The sequence below is a fragment of the Tribolium madens genome, unplaced genomic scaffold, assembly GCF_015345945.1.
Source record: "Tribolium madens isolate multiple individuals breed KSU strain unplaced genomic scaffold, Tmad_KSU_1.1 Scaffold_71;HRSCAF=194;Tcas5.2_LG6, whole genome shotgun sequence".
NCBI classification, from domain to species: Eukaryota; Metazoa; Arthropoda; class Insecta; order Coleoptera; family Tenebrionidae; genus Tribolium; species Tribolium madens.
Window position 1 is genome coordinate 837,344 of NW_025401041.1, and position 23,699 is coordinate 861,042.

Genomic DNA, 23,699 nt, shown 5'->3' on the forward strand with positions numbered 1-23,699 from the left:
ACCATCCGGATGTAATGTGAGCAACAATTTGAACTTTCTTGTGATCATGCGACTGCAGGATCATATGACACACTAATCGCATATCGGAATTCTGTTGCCTTTGATCCTGCGATTCGAATCCGAACTCTTGAAAATCGAATGCGTAATTCTGATGCACTTTGTTTGGTTTTGGCGCTTCGTCGTCTAAAATCTTCAAAGTTGCGTTTTTAGAACTGAATCTGTAGGTTTTGTGATGGTCTAGACTCAGCCATGTGTGGTGGTCGGTTATCCATAGTGGAAATTTGCATCTGTTGTGGTGGTTATCCACTGTTGTTAGTTTCATTGTTCTGCTTCCTTCGAAAGCGTTTTGTAGGCCGTTGCACGTGGCGTCGCCCGATTGGGCTATGTTGTAGACAGTCTTGCCGTTCTCGGTGTTTCTTTGGTAAATGAAGCATCTGTATTGGTCTTCATCTGAGATCAGGTTTCTTCTATTGCCTTGCGAAATTCGGCCAATGAGATATCGAGTGGAACCTTCCTTCCACACCGCCAGACACACTAATTCTTCCACTGAAATTGACAAAGAACCACATAGCATTGCACGAAAAACCACTTTGATCTAATTTTATTAATTAATCTATTTCATATTTTTTCCATTCTGCATATTTTTTGGTTTCTTTCCATTTCACCTGCTCCCACAACTTTTTCCTCTTATTTGTTTAAAATTGGAATTAACTGATAGTTATTTAAAGATCAGAAAAAATATTATTTTTTAAACATAGGTAATTAGTGCTTATCCAAATATTAGGTAATTAAAATAACATATTGTTTTAATAAAATTACATTTTGATATCACATATTTGGAGAAAATTTTACCTATTAAATTCGGTGCCAAGACAACTGTACACAAGTTGATGAAGCAATAGCAGTAAAAACTATTAAAAAAATAGTTTTTAAGTCCTTTATTAACCTTGTTGTCAATTTTCAAAACGAAATCTATGTAAAATAGTAAAGGTTGTTTATGATTTAATTACTTTTTGTAAAGTAGTGGACAACAAAAAGAATTGTAAAAATTTGGTGACATTTTTGTTAGAAATTGTTTATCCTTTATAGCGTCACATGACATATTAGCAAAATTTCTCCATATATGTGAAGCAATATTTTGTAAAAATATTTTTTCCCAAAGTAAGAAAAGCAAAAAAATGTGACAATTTCTTTCAAGAATGTAATTTCTAAAGGTGGGACCATATTGATTTATATAGGGTGTTTTCAAATGCAGAAATTAACATTTCTTAATGAAACACCCTAAATAAAATTAGCATTAAGTAATAACGCAAATAGTTTCTGAATAAACTCTTTAAATTTTATTATAAAAAATATAAACTTCAGTCTATGCTACTATTCGCTAATTACGCTGTATATGTATTATACAGGGTAATTCAAAAGTGTTGGACCATCTCTTGGGTGGTGATAAAGAACATCCAACTGAGTTAAAAGTTCCCATGACAAAAATTGTTTGAGTCTTTTTTTTTACAAAATATAGCTCTACAAAAATTAAATTTTGGATTAAGCTTTTGGCTGTTCCGATTATGTAATGTTAAATTTAGTTAGTGGAAACGCTAGACCTTGTAAGACTGAACAGAAAACTGTTGAGAAAAATCACCAATTTGTGTCTTATGGTGTAAAAAAACATTTAACAAACTATCAAGAACTTAGATGCCTACATGATAATATGAAAATTGACAATTAAAAAAAAAACTTCAAACAAAAGTCTGAACTCATTTCTTTGCTTAGCTGAAAATCTTCTATCACCATTCGAGAGTTGGTCCGACACTTTTGAATCACCCTGTATAAGATTTAATATTTATTCTCATAGTAAAGTTTGTGTACAAAAACAAAATTAAAAATTAATACTGTCCAACCTAAATTTGTTACAAAAATGAATGTAATATGAAATTTAATTAGGTGTAATACATTCATTTTTATTTTAGACCAGAGTAGGCTATTTTAACGTCATTCTGCAACAATCTTACCATACAACTCGCCGAATTTTCATAGTCTACTCTGGTATAAAACAAAATTTAATGTATCTAATATAATTATGTACATGTCTCAAAAGTTGAATGGTTTCTAATTTTTTGCTTATTACAATATTAAAAACCTACTTACGAATAAAAAAATTAAGAAATTTTGGTCAAAATGGCCACCACCAAAGAAAATTGATGTAAAAAGTTTAACTAAATTATTAAAAGTTTCTAGGAGATATTTTGCATAGCCTATTATTCTTTTTTAATTTAATAAACTCTTTTATTGTTTTTTTTTTCCTTGGGACCCATAACGGGTCAAAAAGGCCGTACAGGCGTGATATAAGAGATATGTGGCCACACACAGAAAACGATTTTATATAAACGAGTACTCTAAGAAAAACGACAACATAGTTCCAAAACACGTTTTCACCTGATATAGGTGATCTAAAAACTTTCTAAAAAAATTAAAATTTTGTTAAATAATAATTATAATATTAAATAATAATAATAATTATTGTCAGGTCTTTTCATGAACTTGAAGTGGGTGTTACACATTGAAGAAATGTCTATTTATTGTTACCGATGATCTTATAAATGTTTTTTTTATAATTATTCAGTAAAGGTACAAAAACTTTGCCTATAAAAGCCACAAATGACGTTAAACATAATTACAATAATTCAAGATACAGCTTCGTTGTTTCATATTCTTCATTCATATTCATATTTTAATTGCCTGCAGCAAACAAAATATGTATAATTATTCTTCCAACAGAGATAAATATGGTGAAAATGCAAAATTTAAACCCCCGTAACATGGATAGAATTTTTTTAAACATTTTTCCATATTGCTGGTATCTTATCTCACATAGCATTTTTCTCTGAGGCGCAAGTTGTGAAACACTCTGTTCTTTAACAACTAATAGCTTAGCTATTTATTAATTTATAATAAAAAACTTCTTTTAGAAAATAAAAAAAGTTCATCAAGAACTAGGTAAATCTACGTTTTCTAGAACTACGCTACATTATTTCTCTGATTCTACAGGGTGCACCAGAACTCCAGCCCCAAAGAAAAATGTCACATAAGGTAAGAAACCAGGAACAGGGAAAAAATGTTAAAAAATTTCTATCTATAAAAATTTCAATGTTATGAGAGTTTAAATTTTGCACTTTGAGTGTATTTATTTCTGCTGGAAAAATAATTTTTTAAAAGTTTTTTTGCCATAGGCTATTAGAAGAGGAAACAAGGAAGCTGTATCCTAAATTATAACTCTGTTTAATGTTACTTCTAGCTTTTATTGGCAAAATTTTTGTACCTTTACTATTTAGTAAATAATCTTGTATATGTTTTTTATAATTATTTTTCTACTTTGCGTTCGTACTAAGGTCCATTACGAAACTGTTTTGGGTTTCGTAATGAACAAAAACAGTACTATAAAAATTATACTAAAAAGAGGGAAATTTAGTCTTACAATGTTGGCGACCTAACCGTTTTTCCATCGAACTGTCAGTGTCAATCGGTCTATTTGCCGTCAAGGTCAGTATTTCTAACGCGTTGCAAAACGTCTTCGACACCTTCGAAATTCATTTTTAAGAAAAAAATAAAATCGTTTCACATTGATTTATTTCATAGCCACCACGCAATGTCGCCAAATGCCGCAAAATTCCCTACATTCAAAATTTTTTATTTTTTTGTTTAAAAAAGTGCAAAGTAGAAAAAATACTGTATGATATCTCGTTTATAAGACATTTTGTCGCACTTACTCCTTTATGACACTCCTCGCTGCGCTCGTCGTGTCCTAAACATGTGCGTGCGACAAAATGCTTCTTTTAAAACTCGTATCATAATATACTATTAATTACAAAAAACATATAAAGTCTGTTTTTTATTTAAATGGAAATTACCAAGTCAAAATTTTGGTGAAAAAATTTTCTTTGCTTTTTGTTTTTGTCCCTAGAAATTTTGTTAAAAAATTATGGTTATGTTTTCAAATTGAGATGTTGTCAAAAGTTTGACTTTTATGAATCTTGTGTGCCTGTTTGCTCTTTGAAAACGCTATAATTGAATACCTGAGGACAGACATCATTACCTAAGGTCTGAAGACAGAATTCAGTGCTTATAATTTTGATAGAAACACACCGCAAGTAAGTACAATGTTGTCGACAAAAATGAGGTTCTTGCTACAAAAACTTTGAAGAAAAAGGATGTATATACAGAAAAAAGTTATTTAGCAAAAGATACAAGTAGGTATTATTATGATTGGCAATAAATTTTGTGTAATTTATTGAAATGAGCTCAAGGTTGATGCATTTTATAAATTCTTCTTCAGCTTTAGTTTCAAAATTGTTACTTTTTCAACACGTTCCTCAAAAACGATGCACAAGACACTAATTTATTTGCGTTCTTTCCGAGGTTCTTTATCATTTATGTTTATTTTGTCTTCTTGTCAATTTCTTGCTAAAAATTGAGAATGTTTAACAAACCTGCATTACAAATTGCGTCTACATTTCAACGGGTCCTTTTTCTAACTTCCTGCTTGCGAACTATTCGTTTCCAAATTTCTAAAAACTGATAGCGGCACCGAATTTGTCTTTTTTTTCTTAGACGATTTTTTGTGTTGACCTTTAATGACATTGTTTTCAAATTAATTCAAAAAACCGGAACTGCCAACTTCTTTTATTAAAGTTACCATGAATGAATTTACTAGTGGTGCCAACGTTAAGACTGTTTGGCATTTCCATTAAAAAAAAAACAGACTTTACAAGATTATCAATCAGTATCATTAAATAGACATGAAAAAATGTCAAACGTCAAAAAATAGATGTCAAATTGTTTTGTCAGATAGAATTTTTTAAACATTTTTTTCATGTTCCTGGTATCTTATCTTACTTGAAATATTTCTCTGAGGCGCGAGTTCTGACATACCCTGTATGTGGGGTCCTATTGTTCAAGTAAAATTTGCTTAGTTGGATGAAAAACGTTTTCTTACCATTACTTTCCGTGGAGGGAACATCAGGACATGCCTGATACTTGAGTACAAGCCGGGAGTCGTCCGTACAACTCTCTGCTTTGCTGGCCGGATAGCTGCAATCACCCGAGCCCCTATTATAACTGAAAGTAAAAGGGGCACTTTTGAACGGACATGCCACTGGTTTAACTTCAGGATGTTTACGAAACATGCTATATAAAGGTGCATCTCCGGTTATCCCGTAACAGATATCCTGTAAAGAGCCTTTAACTTCACAGAACGCTGAAAAAGGATTAAGTTCCGGTCTTGGATTCAATTTTGTCTAATATACTCACTTTCTTTGTATTGGAGAACGGTTTCGTGCTTCTCGTGTATCGCCATACACCTGTAACAATTGTCAGATCTACGAAGAAAAACATATAGTGTGATTCGATAAAAATGACGTGTTTATAGTTACTTTTCGTAAACAAGGTATTTGTCGCCTTGCTCTTCGTAACATTCGCCTTTTGTTTCTATGTGAGTGGAGTTGATGTAGATTAAATTAGGAACGCCGCTCAAGAACCACCTACCGATCCAAGATTTTTTGAATTCGCAGCCACCTGGAAAAAAAAATGCAAATGCTTATTATACCAGCTCAATAATAGGAAAAGGACAATGACAGAGTATTAAATATTTAAAAATTACGTCACACATAAATAAGTCAGTTTCTACGAGTATGTGAAGTCAGTTGAGTAGTGTTGACGTTTCTTTGGCGGTAGTATCGATTAGATGTGGAATTATTGCGTTTACATTTATTAAATTTTCATTTTAATTGTGTTATACGACCTAGGAACGTTTGTTTTGACATGAACGCGGCACGAACCAATTGCCTGTATTTAGAGATAATAAAGCTTGTTTTTTTAACATAAAATTTAATTTACACCGTCCTCATCAAAACGAAAAGGTTTGAAATTTTTTAGACAGATGTAGGTAATATTAAATTTGTTTCAAAAGTTCAAAAATCTAATTTGTGGAAATATTTTTAATAAACATCTTCTCCTAAGCTTATTCATAAATTATGATGCACAGTGTTCCATTTTATTAAAGGAAACATTTTACATTTTGACACTGATCAATACTAATCCAGTCGTTTTATGTTTCCCTAAAATTACTTACAAAATTGTGGTATTGTAATACAATAATTTTTTGAAATTTGGTTCCGTAAATGTTAGAGATTGGTTAACAGAATTTTTCTTCAAGCGTATCATAATTTTAACATTTTGCTACTGAACCCACCAAGTAGAACAACTCCATTGCGTTACTAGTATAATATTGTAGAAAAAATTGTACTAGTAAAATAATGTTAGTGTCAAGTATAATAATGACAGTAACTTTTAGTATGGTGATATTGGCAACATTGAATTTTATAAATTGTTTGCCAATTAATAATGAGAAATTCCAAGCCAAAACGATCACTTTTAAAACTCATTGTTTCTGATTTTCGTAAATTTAAGATATGTAATAGAAAGTCTAAAAATAAGTGACACGTATTTCACCGTTTTTTATTTTTTCAATGCATGTTGACAAAGGATGTACAAAATTAAATATCTGAAACGACCAATTCGGTTAAGTTCGGAAAATCTTCAACTGCAACTTTAACATTAACATTAATTAAAAAAAAGTACTGGCTAAAAAACAATTTTATTTAACTAGAGGTTATTTTTAGATCATAATATTTAATTAAAAAAAATATCATGGTGGGTTGCCATTTAAAATTTTTTTTTTCCAAAACTCTAAAAATAAATTTCAAAAAATGTTATTCTTGATAAATGGACACATTTTAATTGTACTTTACGCTACACTAATTATTTTTTTCGTAAAGTGCTTAGTTTACGAAAAAAACGCTCGGTTCCATACTTTTTATTCACCTGGGATGTGTATAGTTGGTTGCCAGCCGCTTAAAGTGCATTCTACAAGTTTTTTTTTTATTTAAATAAAGCTAAGAATGTATATCATTCATAAGTTAATAGAAAATACGATATAAAAATTAAAATCTAATAACATTGACTGGGACTGGGACTTTTTTTTGAAGTATTTTTGTCGCTCTGCTCAGGTGCCAATTCTTCTAAAAATATGTTCATTTCTTTGTCTTGAAAGTCAAAAGTTATGTATTGTTCTTGATTCATTTACTAGTTTAATATTTCATGCTTTAAAAGAGTGGTCGACATTATGACGTCACAGTAACCCGACCTTCAACTTTAAAGTGACGTCCTTTCATACCGTTTAAAAATTTGATGCTGGGCGTGTCTGTAATGACGTCACGAATCTGGTAGGTGTAGGAAAATCGGTTTTTCCAGGCAGAAAACTCAATAATAAAAGTCAGATCGGGCGTAAACAAAGCCCACTTTGCGTCGCTTAATAGTCCTCATTTCGGCATTACGCTTTGAACACGATTTTTTCCCTCTTAAATATCGACGTGTTGACATAACAACATCCGAAAGTAACCTGTATAATGAAGCAGTACGTACGTAATCACCCTCATCTTCCTCATCAAAGGGTGCTGCGGCGTAAAAAAGTCGCCTGGCGCCGTACATTTCCCTTCTCTCTCACGAGCAATTTACGTCATTGCCGATGCGCTTTTGTCGCCGGAATAAGTGAGTGTCATTAGTTGTAGCATGTCTTTGTTTGTTTGGATTTTAGTCATATTTTTTGTCTGAAAGAATGAAGGGCGATGTTTTTACCTTGTGCTTTACTGACACTTTACGTTGTTGTCTTTCGACTGAATTTAATATTGGAGTGTTTCAAATTCCCTTTTCAAATTTAAAAATGCCGAGATGCGAATTTCAAATATTGCTTCACTTACTTGCATTCTTATTCTTGTTATTAAAATGAAGAATTCTAATTTGAAATATTGTAACTTAAATGCTCCGACTCGATTATGGTGGAGGCGCCGGGTAAAAATCAAATATCAAACGATACATTATTAAATCGTAATCAAAAGAGTGATGTTATCTCATAAAATATTAGTGATACTGTATTTTGTAGTTTTCAATGTAAAATAAACTTAATTTTGTGTTCAAAATTTATCTTTACGAACTAAAATTGGAACAAATCGTTATAAAATAGTGAAAAAATTTAAGCCACATTTAGAAGAAACTCCATTACTAAACATAAAATATAATTTCAACCACAAAAACTACAACTACTGTACTAAAACTATTTTTTTTTAAAACAATTGTCAACGTTAAAATTCCCCCAAAGACAAAACTGTACCACTCTAAAACCTTTCTTTTCGGAACATCTGTATATTGAAATCTCCTGAAATTAGGTTTGAAGTTATGTTAGTAATTTTCAAATGTCAGAAAAATGCAACTGCAAAACGGGAAAAAGTAATTTAATGGGTAATATAAATTTTTAGTCAAAATTTTCAGACCACCAATCGTCTTTCGAATTTGATTTTGCGGAAAGTTAAATCATTATTGGAGGAATATAATAAAAAACTGGATCAGTGTGGCAATTTATTGAATGGTGTTCTTTTTTAGCAGTTTTTACACAACCAAAATTGTCAAATTCATGAAATTTTTTAACTTGGTTGGTTTTTCTGTCTGCATATATTCACAAAATCTAATCATAGCTATTTTTCTTGTTGTGTTAGGGTCCTGATCCTTGCTTTCGGAAACTCATTTTTGTATTCAATTAACTAGTACGAGAGCTAGACTAACAATAGCAGCGATTCCCGCCATCCGCAACGTCACAAAAATAATTCTAATACCAACCAATTCACCATTTTCTGCGCCCTTTAAGTTGTAATTTTTATTTTTATATTTAAAAGTAATTGCAGTTTTAGTAGCGCAAGCGCCGTTATAACAAAACGGCTTGGCATTTTACGTTGCCAGCGTAATAACATCAAATAACTAGTGACTGATACCAACATGACAACACTTTGACATTTGTTTTAAAAATGGACTTTTATCCGATTATTATAAAACCTGGCAAAATAAGAAACTAAAGTAACTCTTCCACGTAAAAGTATTTGAAAGTTATACATTTAATCTCTGAATTACTCTTCGTATATTTGTTAATAAGTTTTGTAGAAGCTGTGGACTATGAGATTTTCATGTCTGTGGTTATGTGCATTTTTATATTCGTGCATTTCGAAACAGATTCATGTTCATAATCCTTTCGAATCCCCCTCTAGAAGTTGGTTTCCAACGTCCATCTTTCGTTAATTCAGCACCCATTTCAGGTCCAGGTCATGAAAAGTCTCGGCAACACGAGCGGTGATGTTTCAACATCGCGCCGGATTAGCAATGTAGTCTCAAACTCTCACAAAAACAGACCAAACCGCACATCTAAGCGGATTCCACTAGTCACAACGAATTATTAGGTGCGTCACCCTCTTGTATTCGTGGCGTCTCTTTTAAAAATCGATGCATAAAGTGCCGACTGTTTGAACTAATCCGCTTACTTATGTATCATTGGTCGTTGCTTCTGTCTGATTAATTAAAAATGTGGTGTCAAGGTCGTAAACACGAGCTTTCCATCAAAGCCGATTCGAGTTTTTTTCTGGTAATGACATTGCTAAATCGTTTTAATCTGGTTTTGTAATGATTCCGAAACAACGCCAGCTGCGACCTTTAACAACTTTTCCTTCCTGGTAAAATTTGCACAATGTTAAATTGATTAAACAAAGCAAAGGTTTGGAGTTGGGATCTTTCCTTTTTGCGATGCTGTAACGTTAAGCAAGATCGATATGCAAGAGGCAAAGGCGGAAGTCCGATTTGCGACGTACCACATTTCGGAATCGTAAAGAGGAGACACGTTATCGTATATCCCGGACTACGCTATTTTACTCCACGGGGTGATTTCGAGCCGAATTGTTATGTTTATGTTTGTATTTGCGTTTTTACTTTTGAATTTTATTATTATAGCCATTCAAAACCTATTCCTCCTTACGACCACTCTTTAATTCATCTAGAAAAAGAACAAAATCCTTAAAGCTTCCGGACTTAACATTATGTCATAATTTATCTATGAAACTCAAGGTAGATCCCTACTAAACAGCTTAGTGAATCATAAGGGACTGTCTTATAGATACATAGTCCTTATAGCTTTACTAATTCACGCCGCTGAAATTGGGGTACCATCACATGCATGAATTAACCGCTCACATTTTGCTAATTAGAATTCACCAAAGGACTATGCAAATTTAAGCGTGACTTAAGGTGTGTAACAAGTCATCATGAAGCAAAGGGCTTCACACAGCTCAAATACACTGGACGGCGCCCTTGAAGGTGCAAGGTGTAAAGACCTGGGCCATCTGCTATGCATACACACATAATTAACATCTATTTTAAGGTTGAACTATACTGAATAACAAAATAAATCGTAGTTCAAAAATTCTGAAGTCTTGTCGTTTAAATATAAATTTAAAAAAACCTTTATTTTTGGCCATTTAATTTTTTTTATAAAAAACTGTACCAAGGAATTTTTTGATTTATTTTTGGCGTATTGTAGATTACCTACTTATGTTACTGTATTTTTTCATAAAAAATAAAAACTATTGAATTTTCCAGTCCATTACAAATATTCAAAATGAGATAAAAATTCTGTGATGCTGTGTGTGTGAGATGCCGATTTAATTCAGGAACAACATCCAATTGTAAAAACCCAATTTGTTCAATTCAATTTTTTTTTCGTTTGAAGACTTGTTTGAACTGCTTTGCGTTGAGCAAGCGACAAATTCTTTTGGTGGTACATTTTCGAACTGGCTAGAAACTGTAATTTTGTAGTTTAATGTAGAAATACTAAAAATGCAAAAATCTCAAAATAAAAGTAATAATAGTTTATAGATTATGTACTATATTTCCTGTTTATTCCAATTCATTATAACTATTATTTTGGCGTCACGATTTATTTGTCTTTCTGTTCTCATCATGGACCTAGTATTAGTTAATACTATCTCTATGGTTCTCATTCATCAAAATATTTTCGCACCCACTGATAATTTACGAACATCAAACCAGTAAAAAAATTAAAATAACAGTTGTTTGTAACCACTTACCCTTTTTACTAAATAAAGCAATAAATTTTCATACGTGACGACTCTCATAGGTAATTCAAAAGCAAAAAACATTAAAAAAAGTAATGTTTATTTATGGCAATGTAGCCAATTCTGTAATAAAACTGTTAAAATTAAAGACCTGTTAAATGTTGTTGTTATGGCAGTAACCAAAGAAATCTCCGTACATTTAATGCCAGTTAAAAGTTAACAGCCCTTTAAATTAAAGTCGATCATAACAAAATTATAAAAAACGGTGAGGGTTTTATGAAAATGCCCAATTAAAATGCATATTTATCAGTCAAGAAACAATCAGCGTCAAATTTTAGGACGTAGTTTTAATAAAGATAAGAAAAAATTGATAAATTGTTGCAAATGAAATAATTCTTTACTAAAAAACTTTTTAAAATTTGAAATATTTACATAGTAAATTAAATATTGCAAAAATTGTAATGTAGAATTTTTATAAATTTAATTAGAAAAAAAAATACAGACATTCCCTATCCAGATTCTGTTAGATCTATAAAAGATTTATTCAAATCACAGTCTTATTCTCACCCGAGAATGATGATCGAAACACGTATCGTGTTGAAAATAAAAGTTTGAGATTTGGGAAAGAAACAAGTTCAATCATTTGTCCATTTATCTAAAAAAAAAACGTAAAATGTGCTTTTGTTCTATTTTAATGTAATAAATTATCAAATACCAAGCAAAATTCACATTGTTCTTTTGGTCGCAATTCAGATAAAGTAAGTATCGCTACTAATTAAAAAATCTGACAATTTTAAAAACTAAAATAATTCGTCAATTTGACTTTGATGTTTCAACAGGTCCTTTCATTAAAATAAGTGTTTTCAACTCTTTGATAAAAAAAAAGGTAAAACAAATTGTTTAATTTTTTTTTTCTATTTTACGTATGAAAGAAAGCTTATTTTGATATCAAAACTGATGCTTTAATGAGCCATTTCAACACCAATTCGGGTGCTGAAAAAGACTGGTACAATTTACTTTTTAGAGGTTGGTAATGGTGATTATCAGCGACGTTTTGAGTGATTTTTCTTATTTCAGGTAGCGTGCATGAAATATTTGCAGTAATCATTGTTAATGCAACAAAATTTTGAAAAATACTCGAGACTTGACATTTCGAAAATCGAATTTTTCAAACTTTGTGACATTACCTTATTAGGGCAAAAGTTCCTAAATTATGAAAACTCGACTTTGATGTTAAAAAACGCCAAATATAAAAAATAGTATAATAAACTTATTTGGCAAGTCATTTGTGGGGGTAACTCGTTCTTTATAAAACTCGCGCCTCGCTGTCCATTCCACAAAACTTGCCTTACGAAACGCGTTCTTTAATATACTATTTGGACGTAGAATTGCTGTAAAAATATATGTTATATAGTTTGTGAAATGCGGTATGGAATTATTTAACTTTTCCACACTCATTTGAAAAGTTCAATTTTTTCCACCTAGAATGAAAAAATATTTAAGTTTTTGTACGCCGTTTTGTACTTTTCTTTCGATTTTTCGAGCAGTAATGAATTACGTGTCAAGGTCACTGAGTTTTTGAATATCAGAAGATGGTTAATCTGCTTCCTCAAACATTATTTTCAGGCAAATAAGACCAACACACAAATTGCAAATATTTTGTCACATTTTACCTTGTTTACTTTTGTTTTTCATATCAAGACATCAATAGGAACTTGTTTATGGTTTTCACATAGAAAGTATTGATTAAATTGTTATAATGTAAAGGTTTCTTTTCCGAATTTCGCAAAATCTTGTGTACAATTCCATAGGAAGACTTTTTTCATTCACGACGTCTTTCTGACATCTAGGATAGAAAAAAATCGCTTTTCCTATCTCGCTGCACAAATGGCTATTTCCCACTTCAAAAATAATATTTTAATATTTCAGTACTGGGTGAAAAAATTTAACTATGTCGAAAAATAAACGTTTTTTTCAAACTATTGGTAAAATACAAAATTTTAAAGGTTTGAATTAAAAATAAAGCTTATTATAAATCCTGATAAAATGCAAACTTCAAGGATTCTACTTAAAATTTTAACAAAATCTGTTATTAGTTATTAATTATTAAAATTAAGAATTGTTATTTCTCATGTTAAAACACCTCTACATAAAAATATTCAGACAAAGTAGACGTAAGTTTACAATTTATGCTTTGGTGAAAAATGTGACGTTTCCTGTCGTCGTATTTTGTTAACTAGTTGCTTATCTCAAGTAATATTCCAAGTTTCTTGTTGATAATACGCGGAGTTGGCGTCAACTTCCCCCGTGTCTCATTCACCCTTGCCACCTCGAACCCTTTCCGAATAGTTTCGGTGTATCATTTGATGTAATTAGAAAATCTGGCCACCGCAACGCCGGGGATTGTTTTAGCGTTGCTGATTTGGGCCTGAGGCGTGCGCCTCGAAATACCACCCTTAATACAGAGGCCGTGCTCACGGGCTTGTCGGCAGATTTGATTATCGTTGATGCCATTATGATTACAACTACTGCTCGGAATTCATTTGTTTATGTTACTCCTTTGTAGAGTACGTGACTGGTGGCGTAAACGCCTCGAAAAACATTGCTTTTTCAGCATGGTCATACAAATATTAAATCGTCAAATGAGTGGGGCACTCAACAAACAGTGCACATTAATAATTCCGAGAAAAGTTCCTGGAAGAGCTGTCTCAACTCCCATTGATTCAATTTGACCCTGTTTGAAAGTTTTCCACCAGGAAGGACGACTATCTGTTTTCAGGTATTCCCGGCACGGTTTTTTTCTCCTTCCTACTTCTAATTTACGTATTAAAAAGAAAGCTTCTAAATGGGAATTAAATATGCTCATGAAATTTCAAAAGGGACTCGGTTTACTTTCAAATGTGGACATGATGCCTAATAAATATACTTTTTATATGTCGCGAGATATTTTTTGGTATGATATTTTTTTCATATGAATATAACATGAGCTTGTTTCAAAATGTTGCTTTGATCTTTACATTTAATTTCTTCCTGTAGACAGCGGAAACTTGCCATGTAGAAAAAGGTTATTATGACTAATTGACGGAGTCTACCTGAATGAACTCGCTCATTTAGCAAACACATATTTCTGAACAGCTACTCACAATATTTGTAAGAATTTAATAAAAATTTAAAACTGAGGTACCTAAGCCTAAGCCCGGTGCTTAAAAAGGCCCCCCGTTAATTTTTTGTCTAAATTGTGAACAAAATTAAAACCATCTAGCCTACGTTGGACCTCCAGCCATCTGTCATCAGTCATACAAGTTACTCCTAGATATGTCTTTTAGTTGAGTGTAAATGGTGAAATATGTAATAAACTGATGCGTCATCGTGTTGGATGTTAAAATTAAATATTTCTAGTTACATATTAATACATGTTTTGAAGTTTCTTTACTTTTTTTGTATTTTTTCTATTGTTTTTTGTTTATTAAAGATTTTTTCCGTAACTTACTGTTAATACGATTAATGAAAAATGCTATCTAAAATTTTAAATAACGGCCTTATCTAATGTGGATGGTGGGCCTTATTTGGAGCTAGGAGGATCCAAAAAGGCCCTTTGTAATATTTTATATTTATGTTAAAAACATGTAGAAAAATTAACAAAACAGGCATTTTTATGGTACACATTGTTAAACAAAAGTTCAAATTACAATTTAGATAATAAATACAAACCCTTGCATATTTCAAAAAATATATAAAAAATAGTAAAAATTAAGTGGGCCTTATTTGGCTAAATTACCTTATGTGTTAGAGAACAGCGAATGATGGTATCCTAAATGTTACTTACACTTTATGTTACAAAATTTCAATTTTCTTAATAATAATAAAGTAAAAGCAAAAGAAGTAATTTGGCTTAAAATCAGACGAGCAAAATGCTGGAAAATCCTGACTCCTTTGAAAATATATGTTCCCGAACCTTCAAAAGTCGCGTTTATACATAATATAATCAGATGAAGATTTAGGTCAGGATATTATACACTACGTGACTTAAATTCAAGAATTCGAAATTGTATGCATCTTTATTAAACAATGTTGGATAAAAAACTGAGTTAAAAGCAACTCGAATAAATTTAATCTGTTAAAAATCAAAGCGTATCCTTTATTACTTCGGCAGAAATCAGGTAGACCAACAAGATGTAACCGAGTGGAATCGATATAGAGATGAGGAATGCCTTTTTGCCGTCGAGAGCTCAGAAAGGGGCAAAAAATAAACGTTGTCGAGTATAATATTGCACATCCCGCACTGTTCAAAATTCCTTTCATGTCCAGTATAGGGAATCGATCAGAGACTGAAAAAACTCATCTGGAGCAAAAGGTCGGCTCCCACTAAACTAACTTCGTCTATTCCATAAATAGTGGTTGAGGCACTTGTTGTGTTAAAATCGTTCCTACCATGTAAACGAGGTGTTTATAACATGCCTTTTTTACGATCTGAAGAAAATCGGACCGCTCCTTGCACAGATTGCCGGATAAATCTTCCCCTTTGCACGATTCACCCTCTCAGTTTCTCTTGTGCCGTTTAATCTTTGTTTGTCTTTACGGCACGAATGGAGAGTATGACGTATATTTGCAGCGGACGACATTCTCAAGGGACTTCCTGAGGCCGTGGCGGTGGTCGAAATGATCGAGAAAGGACTTATCCCGAGAGAATTCGCAGTCCTTTTATATCCGGTCAACCTGGCGATAGTTTCCGATGTCTAGCCCTAAAAACGGTTGCTTCAGCATTCACAAATCTTTCGAACCTTCGGTAATCGGAACACACACTAATTACTTCCAAACTTTTTCGGAATTTAGAGATAAAGATAAGCAAGGACGTGAAGTGACTCATTATTTCAGACATCTTTTGGTTTTACCTACACCTACAAAAAAAAAAATATAAAAAAAAATAATATAAAATCACGCAGTTTTAAAATCGCTAGAGTAGTAATCTATTTATTTAAAGAAGTGTCATAAATATTAAAGAAAGCGTTTCGTAACGTAAGTTTTGTGGAACGAGTTCAGGTTTATGAAACGAGCAACGAGGCACGAGTTCCCACAAATAACTTATGAAACAAGTTTTTCATGGTAATTTTTTCTGTGTTTCAATTTTTCAAAATTTAGAAACTTTTGCTCTAATAAGGTTGTGGTTGGTAATAAATGTCACAATGATTGAAAGTTCGATTTTCGAAGTGTCAAGTCTCAAGTACTTCTCAAAATTTTGTTAAATTAACAATGAATATTGCAAATATTTCATGCACATCACCTGAAAAAAGAGAAATCGTTGAAAACGCCGCTGAAAATCACCATTACCAACCTCTAGAAGGTAAATTGTACTAGTTTGTTTCAGCACCCGAATCGGTGTTGAAATGGCTCATTAAAGCATCAGTGTTGATATCGAAATAAGCTTTCTTTCAGACGCAAAAAAAATTAGATAAAGAAAATTGTATGTATGTACTTACTTATCTTACCGTAGGATCGAGAAAATTTGAAGATTTTTCTCTAAGGATTTTTTAAAAGTTTTTTTTGTAAGTCTGGAGATTTTTTAAACCACTTCCTTAGTCTCCCCACTTGTCTTTTGCAGTCCGATCTGTTAAAACGTGCCGACTAACAATATATTTATTTTTGGTCCGAAATGACCCAAAATGACATAAACTGACGCGTAGAAACCCGAATCAACCCGAATTGTCCCGAAGGGATGTAAAACAACCCGAAAAATGTGGACCTATAGGAACTGACTCGAACGATTCTAAAGAGACACATTATTATATTACATTTAAAGTCTGATTGACATTTCTTTAATAAAAATGAAGGACTCAGACAAATCCGACAGGATTTGATCACACTGGCTCGTTTATTCTTTAAAAGGCTTTTATTTTGTTTCTTTCCATATAATTTACATTGCGAAATGACATTTTGTAGCGCTCTAAAGGAAACGTTTTCTCGATCATGGTATAACAAGACACTACATTTGAATCTTTTTACCACGAATATTTTTTCTAAATCGCAATTGATTAAAACAATTATGTTTTAAATTAAATAATAATTTGGAAAATGTTTTGTGTAACCAAGAATACCTGCAAGCGTGCACACCTCTAGACCACTCCGTTCATTTTTTGGTCGATTTTGGGTAAAGATAATGGCAGGTGAGTTCTAAAATAGTATATTATGATACGAGTTTTATAAGAAGCATTTTGTCGCACGCACGTGTTTAGGACACGACGAGCGCAGCGACGAGTGTCATAAAGCAGTAAGTGTGACAAAATGCATTATAAACGAGATAACATACAGTATTTTTTCTACTTTACACTTTTTTAAACAAAAAAATAAAAATTTTGGAATGTATGGAATTTTGCGGCAGTTGGCGACATTGCGTGGTGGCTTGGTGGCTATGAAATAAATTAATTTGAAACGTCATTATTTTATTCGTAAAAATGAATTTCGAAGGTGTCGAAGATGTTTTGCAATGTACGGCGTTACAAATACCGATCTTGACGGCAAATACGATGAACAGTTTACTCCCTGTGAGATCACACGCCAATATTGTTGAGTAAATTGACGGCAAAACCTACCTAACCACAAAAGTCTCAAAAGTATCAGTAAGTACCTTTTATTTTACTTTGTCCTATGATCTAAAGGTATGCGTAAGCAACACTATAATCATGTTCATTCGGAATATTTTTTGCGATGATTAATTAAACCAAACTCAGCAAAAATTTCGTATTTGAATAATTTCATTTGCGATAGACCGATTGACACTGACAGTTCGATGGAAAAACGGTTAGGTCGCCAACATTGTAAGACTAAATTTCCCTCTTTTTAGTATAATTTTTATAGCACTGTTTTTGTTCATTACGAAACCCAAAACAGTTTCGTAATGGACCTTAGTTCGTACTAAAAATAGAAAAAGTACTACATTTGGCACTTTAATACAGATTATTTCAGGCAAATAGGGCGCTTAACCATTTTCATCGTTAAGAAAAAAATTGACTGAATGTAAATAAAAAAAAAATAAAAATCTTATAATTTACAAAACATGATGTAATCAAAATGCATATTTTGCACATTTACAACAATTTGGGCAATTGCACAATTCACAATATTTTACATTAGAAATAAGGTAAACAATATTTTAACAAAAATAATATTTTAGATGGAAATAGAGTAATAATAATTTTAATAATAATTTTTGTTTGCTTTTCGGCCACTAACTTACCCAGCAAGCATTACAAAGGTTTAAAAATAGACTGTTTTCGTTTAAACAGGGTGTTTTATAATGCAATACTCTCTTATTCAACTCGGTTCCATGTTACATATACATATCTGGCAAATTTGTTCGGTTCCGGTGCTAGAGTGTGCGCCATACCCTCGGCAATTTCAAGGGTCATCCCTTGCTGCGCCCATTTCTGAATAATTAATCCTCACAGGCCCCTGAGGTTATTACCCGCCGGTAAAAAATCGTAAAGGGAGTCTGTGAAACAAGAAATTGTAGATTGGAAGTTACAAGCCGGGAATCGATCGAGTCATCTGAAATTTGTTCGAATCAATTTAAACGTCTCTGTACTTAATTCAGATTTATGTGGGTTCCGTGTCAATGTGGGCTCACCTTAACGATAGATTTAACGCTCGCTACAGCTGTAAAAGTGGGTGTATATTGGTTGCGACCGCTAGTAAAGATGTTTCTTGGAAATCAAATCGAATCGTAAAGGAAGTGTTAAAGAATTGATTAAAAGGGCACGATTTGGTATTGCCTTTTCCATTTGGTGTCTGTAAATAATACATGCGATTGAAATTCGTCGCATTAATATTTGCAATAATTCAAATATTATCACCTAGTATTTAATTGAAATCCATAATTCCGTTGTCATACGAAATGAATTTAATATGACTCGTTCGAATTGATCAGAGCAATATGTCGCAGTAGTGACAGCATTCCGATAACGAACGAAAGCGTGCGCAACAAAAAAAATTACATTCCAGACTACCATTAAAAAATCTATACTCTCACAATCTTCAATATCAACATTTTTTTTTTCTCGTTATTTATTTACAACTCATGAAAAAGTCAGTAATGATCGGGTATCGTGACGAGGAACATCGTGCCAGTGGCGTACGAGGTTTTTCTAACCCCTGTACAAACCCATCATCTGTCTTAATTCCAACAATTAAAAAACAACGCCGTTCCCTCTAGACGTAGTTAATATCAATTAATTTGAGTGCGCGATTGCAGCAAAGGAAAAAAGAACTGTTTCATATAACCGGGCGTAAGTTCCTCGGAAAAATTCTTGTTTCATTTGTTTTCATCTAGCGAGTTGCTTTTAAATATTAAAAGTGCAAAGCTGATGGGCATGGAGATTAAGTGAATCCTACCACCAATGAAATTAGATAATACAGCCTGAGCCAAGTGTGGTCCCTATAAAACGCACAAGCTATAGACACAATATATTTCCACCTCTTTTTATATTTCTTATTATTACTTACACATTATTATATTTTGAAATAGTATACTACATAACGAGCACGGTAAGTGACAAATAACGCACAAGCGGGAAGTCTTATGCACGAAGCATCAACCGAGTCCAGAAGCCCCATGAGTGCGTTAAACACTTTCCAGCGAGTTATGTACACTATTTTACCGACGACCCCGTAAACCCACGACAAAAAAAACACCATTATTAGATCGACAGTTATTAAATTAGGCGTCTATTAAATACTTACTTAATTAAGCTGATTGAGGTGTTATTTACAAAACTTTACGTTAAATTTGAAGGATTAAGAAAATAAAAGTCAAAAGCAATGCACATGGCCAACAAACAGCCAATTAAGCGCAATTTTCCAGGCGCGCCTAAGGCTTTCCGCCAACCGCACAACCTCTTACGTTATTTTCATACTTTCACATGTGTGGTTAAGAGAATAATCGATTCGTTCGATATCGTCAACTGTATGGAAACAGTTACTTTCGTATATGGTCGTGGAAAAAGATATATTAAGTCGCCAAAGATGTTAGCAGAATACTAAAGCGAAAAAATTTTCACTATATACAGGCTGTTCTGTTTTTATTGTTGCAAATTTAAACAGGTGATAGAATATTCAATTTTAAGACAAAAGTTTCCTATGAACATGTATCAAAAAATGTTATGTAAGCGAGCTACAACCCCTGAAAGAGATGCATTTTTTAATGGGGTTTTCCCATCATTACAGAATAGATAAGAGTAGAAAAATTGGTACAGCTGATAACATTTAAACACCTAAACGAATTCAAAGATTAGTTGTCGAAAGTTTAAATCGCGGACGTCTTAAACGGTTAAACAAATTTAATTTTTAATTTTTTATCTTCTTTATGGTCTGTAACACAAATTGTAAACTGATTTTACTCAAAAATGGTAAGTTGTATCGAAAAAAAGCAAGAGATCTCTTTTTTGTGAAAAACTATGGGATTTAGAATTTTATAGCTGAAACTGGCAAAAACCAACAGCCAAAATAGTTAGGGTACTTTTTACCCTTAACCCCCCAGTTTAGGTAGTAAAATTTCGACATTTTATCTTCGATTTTGTTTGTAGGTATAAAGATTATCAGTTGTACCAAATTTTGTAATTTTATCTACAATGGTTGCTGAAATATTGGAAAAAATCCATTAAAAGGTGTCCCCTTTCAGGGGATGTAGCTCCCTATTTATATATAATAATTTTATAATATATTTATATATAATATTTTTCGATACATGTGTATAGGAAACTTTTATCTTAAAATTGAATATTCACCTGCTTAAATTTGTAACAATAAAAACGGAACAGCCTGTATATTGACAATAAAATAATACGAATTAATTTTTACTAATCAACAAGTATATATTCCGTATTACAGAGTAACATTTTTTTCCTTTCTGTTTCGAGAGGCAGAACAATTTAATCCACTGACCCAAGTACAGCTGCTGTTTTTGGAATAATCTTCCTGTTCAATTTAGACAAGATAAAGAGTTAAGAAATCCTTGCATGTTAGGATTTGTCCTAAAATTCTATCAGTTGTGATTTGTGGGACTGTATTTTCTCAAAGACAATGAAAAGTTTAGCAAAATCAGTGAAAAAATGCGCCTTTTTCACAATTTTCATTATAAATCTGTGTTTAGTGGTTAGGCGGTAGTAGAGGCAAATAAAACACATGAGTTCCTCAGCTTTTTTGAACGATTAAGTCTTTATAAACTCATCAACTTGGTTGTTATTGATGACAATTTTTCGTATTGTAACAATACGAGTCGTTTGATAACATCGAATTTCTTAAATTGTTGTAGATAATTTTCCATTGTCACGCCACGAAAAAGTTCATTACCGGCGACATGAATATTCGTCAAGTTAAAACAAGCTAGCGGCATACAAGATGTCTACACTCAACGACTAAAAGTTTAGACTTGGTTATAAAAATAATAAAAAATAGATTGGTTAACGTTCATGATAGACGTTGGGACCGTGAATTTTAATTAGTTTTACATGGTTGGTACTGCGAGTCTTAAAAACAGTTCCTGTAATGTTCCTCTTCTACCGGAATAAAGACACCAGCTGCAAGTTCGCTCGGCCGGAATAATAAGTGCCAACTTAATTGGCAAAAAAACACCAGTATGTTTTCTTAGTGGGGAGTTTAATTAAAAATGAGGGGAGTTAGATGTAATTGCCAACGCCGCACGAGCAACCCTTTGATGAGCTTTAGTTCTTTCTTTTTCTGGATTATTTAAGCCGGGCACTCGTTGATAAAGCTTCCATTCGCCGCTTACTTTTATTGGTAAACTCGCATTAAACAACATTTTTTTTTCTCGTGAAAGCTATTTGTTGAGAAGGTATGTGAATAAAATTCGATAATGGAATGCGATAATCAGTTTTTCTGTCCACTCTCTCGACGAGAGGCTGATGACCATCACTTTAGGAAGGGTTCTAGACACGCGTGTCTCTTCTTTGTACTCGGCCGTATTGTGCAGATTCACAAAAAGGATTACTGCTGATTGTGGCGTGTTAAATTGGATTAAAGCTAGTAACGTGAGAACGCTGGATGGTTGTTTTTAAATTTTATGTTTAATTGGGGGCGGCGCTAAATCGTCCAAACCCTCGCAAACGACAACCTAAACACAGATATAGTGCCGGTGGAGTAAAGTAGTGCGAAGGTAACTTAAAGCAATTGCCAATTTAGTTCCCCTCTTCATTGCAATTCACCCCTCACCTCGCCCAAATTGATTCCGTGTTCCGTCCACGGAAACAGATTAATTTGATTACTTCACCCCGTGAAGAGTAAATAAAAAAAAAGAGGTTAATGCATATTTGCGGCGCTCAGAGAGCCCGCCCAGATTTCCGAGGGTCAAAGACATTCTTAACAGAAATTTTAACAGCGCGTCCATCCTCTGTGAATTTTGGAGCCGCATTTACCGCTCCGACGGTCCCACCGGATTCCTCACGTTCCGTCGTTTATGGAGAATTCGCCAAAGGACTGACGTGAGGCTGGCCCTTCCGTGACGGTGGCTATGATATCATAATTTAGTTAGCGGACGCTCAATGTCGTAATTTAGTCCAGCCGCAACTGATGCACAATCGCGTCTAATTGGCCCAATCACGATGCACGATAGATCAACACCAAATGTCCAGAAACATGACAGGCTTAGCCTAACGTGCTTGAATCACTTCACGAAGGCGTTGGCTTAACCACCCGTTCCACCTTTTTGAATTTTAAATATTTACAGGAATAATTTGGTTTTTAATGTTTTCGTGACAATTTCAATTTTATTATTATGTAACTCTACTTCAGGTTGATGATGGTAATTGATACCCAAAACATGTCCCTTCGACGATGTTAATTTATTAATTTACTCAATTGCAACAACTTATTTCAACCATTTTGTAGTCTCTGAAAATACGTTAGAGCTTATTTAAAATATTAACGTAACTTGGAACTTCAAATATATGAGAAAAAATGATCTCATCTATACCAAAAAGTATAGTATTTCTCCCACGACCATATACTATAACTGTTTCCATACAGCGAATTATCTACAAAAGTTGACGATATCAAACGAATAGATTATTTTCCTAACACACATGTGTGTTAGGAAAATAACGTAAAAGGTTGTGAGGTTGGCGGAGATCGCTAGGCGCGTCTGACACATTTGCGCATGATTAGCTGTTTGTTGGCATATGCATTTCTTTTGACATTTATTTATTTCATCGTTCAAAACTGGAACTCGCTGGAAAGTGTGTAACGCACTCGCGGGCTTCTGCACTTGTGACTTATCTGGTCACCTTCCCTACTCTTTATGTAATATAATATTCATGGTCTCTTTTCAAACGCTCCAGTTTTGTAACCAAACAAACATTTGTAATTTTAAATACATTCTTAATTTATATAGTTTATCTAAGTTTGGTATATAATATGATAATTTTATCAAGAATAAATAAATTGAATAAAAGTCTGAAGTACGTAAAAGAACTGTCAGTCTCATGACAGAGGTCTTCATTGTTTCAGATGCATAATCTCTGTTTTCGAGACAGCTTCTGAGCAAAATTAAATAAGCAATGTCTAAAAGTACTGGAAAGCATTTCACATTTCATAGTAAAGGACATCAGAAATACTAGATTTAAAAAAAAATATGACTAAGTCTTAGATATCTTCTGCAAAAGATTTAATAGTAAGTAAAAAATTATAACAGTC

The 23,699-nt window shown here is 32.8% G+C and overlaps 1 protein-coding gene across 1 annotated transcript in view; it reads right to left on the reverse strand.

The window, feature by feature from the left end:
* The window catches only part of LOC123008415, a 181,979-nt gene that overhangs the window by 7,978 nt on the left and 150,302 nt on the right, over positions 1–23,699 (reverse strand). The window contains exons 3-6 of the mRNA XM_044404199.1: positions 5,427–5,568; positions 5,305–5,372; positions 4,991–5,251; positions 3–546 (exon numbers count right to left, since the gene is read on the reverse strand). Coding sequence (XP_044260134.1) covers positions 3–546; positions 4,991–5,251; positions 5,305–5,372; positions 5,427–5,568 — 1,015 coding nt within the window. The remainder of the gene's footprint in view (positions 1–2; positions 547–4,990; positions 5,252–5,304; positions 5,373–5,426; positions 5,569–23,699) is intronic.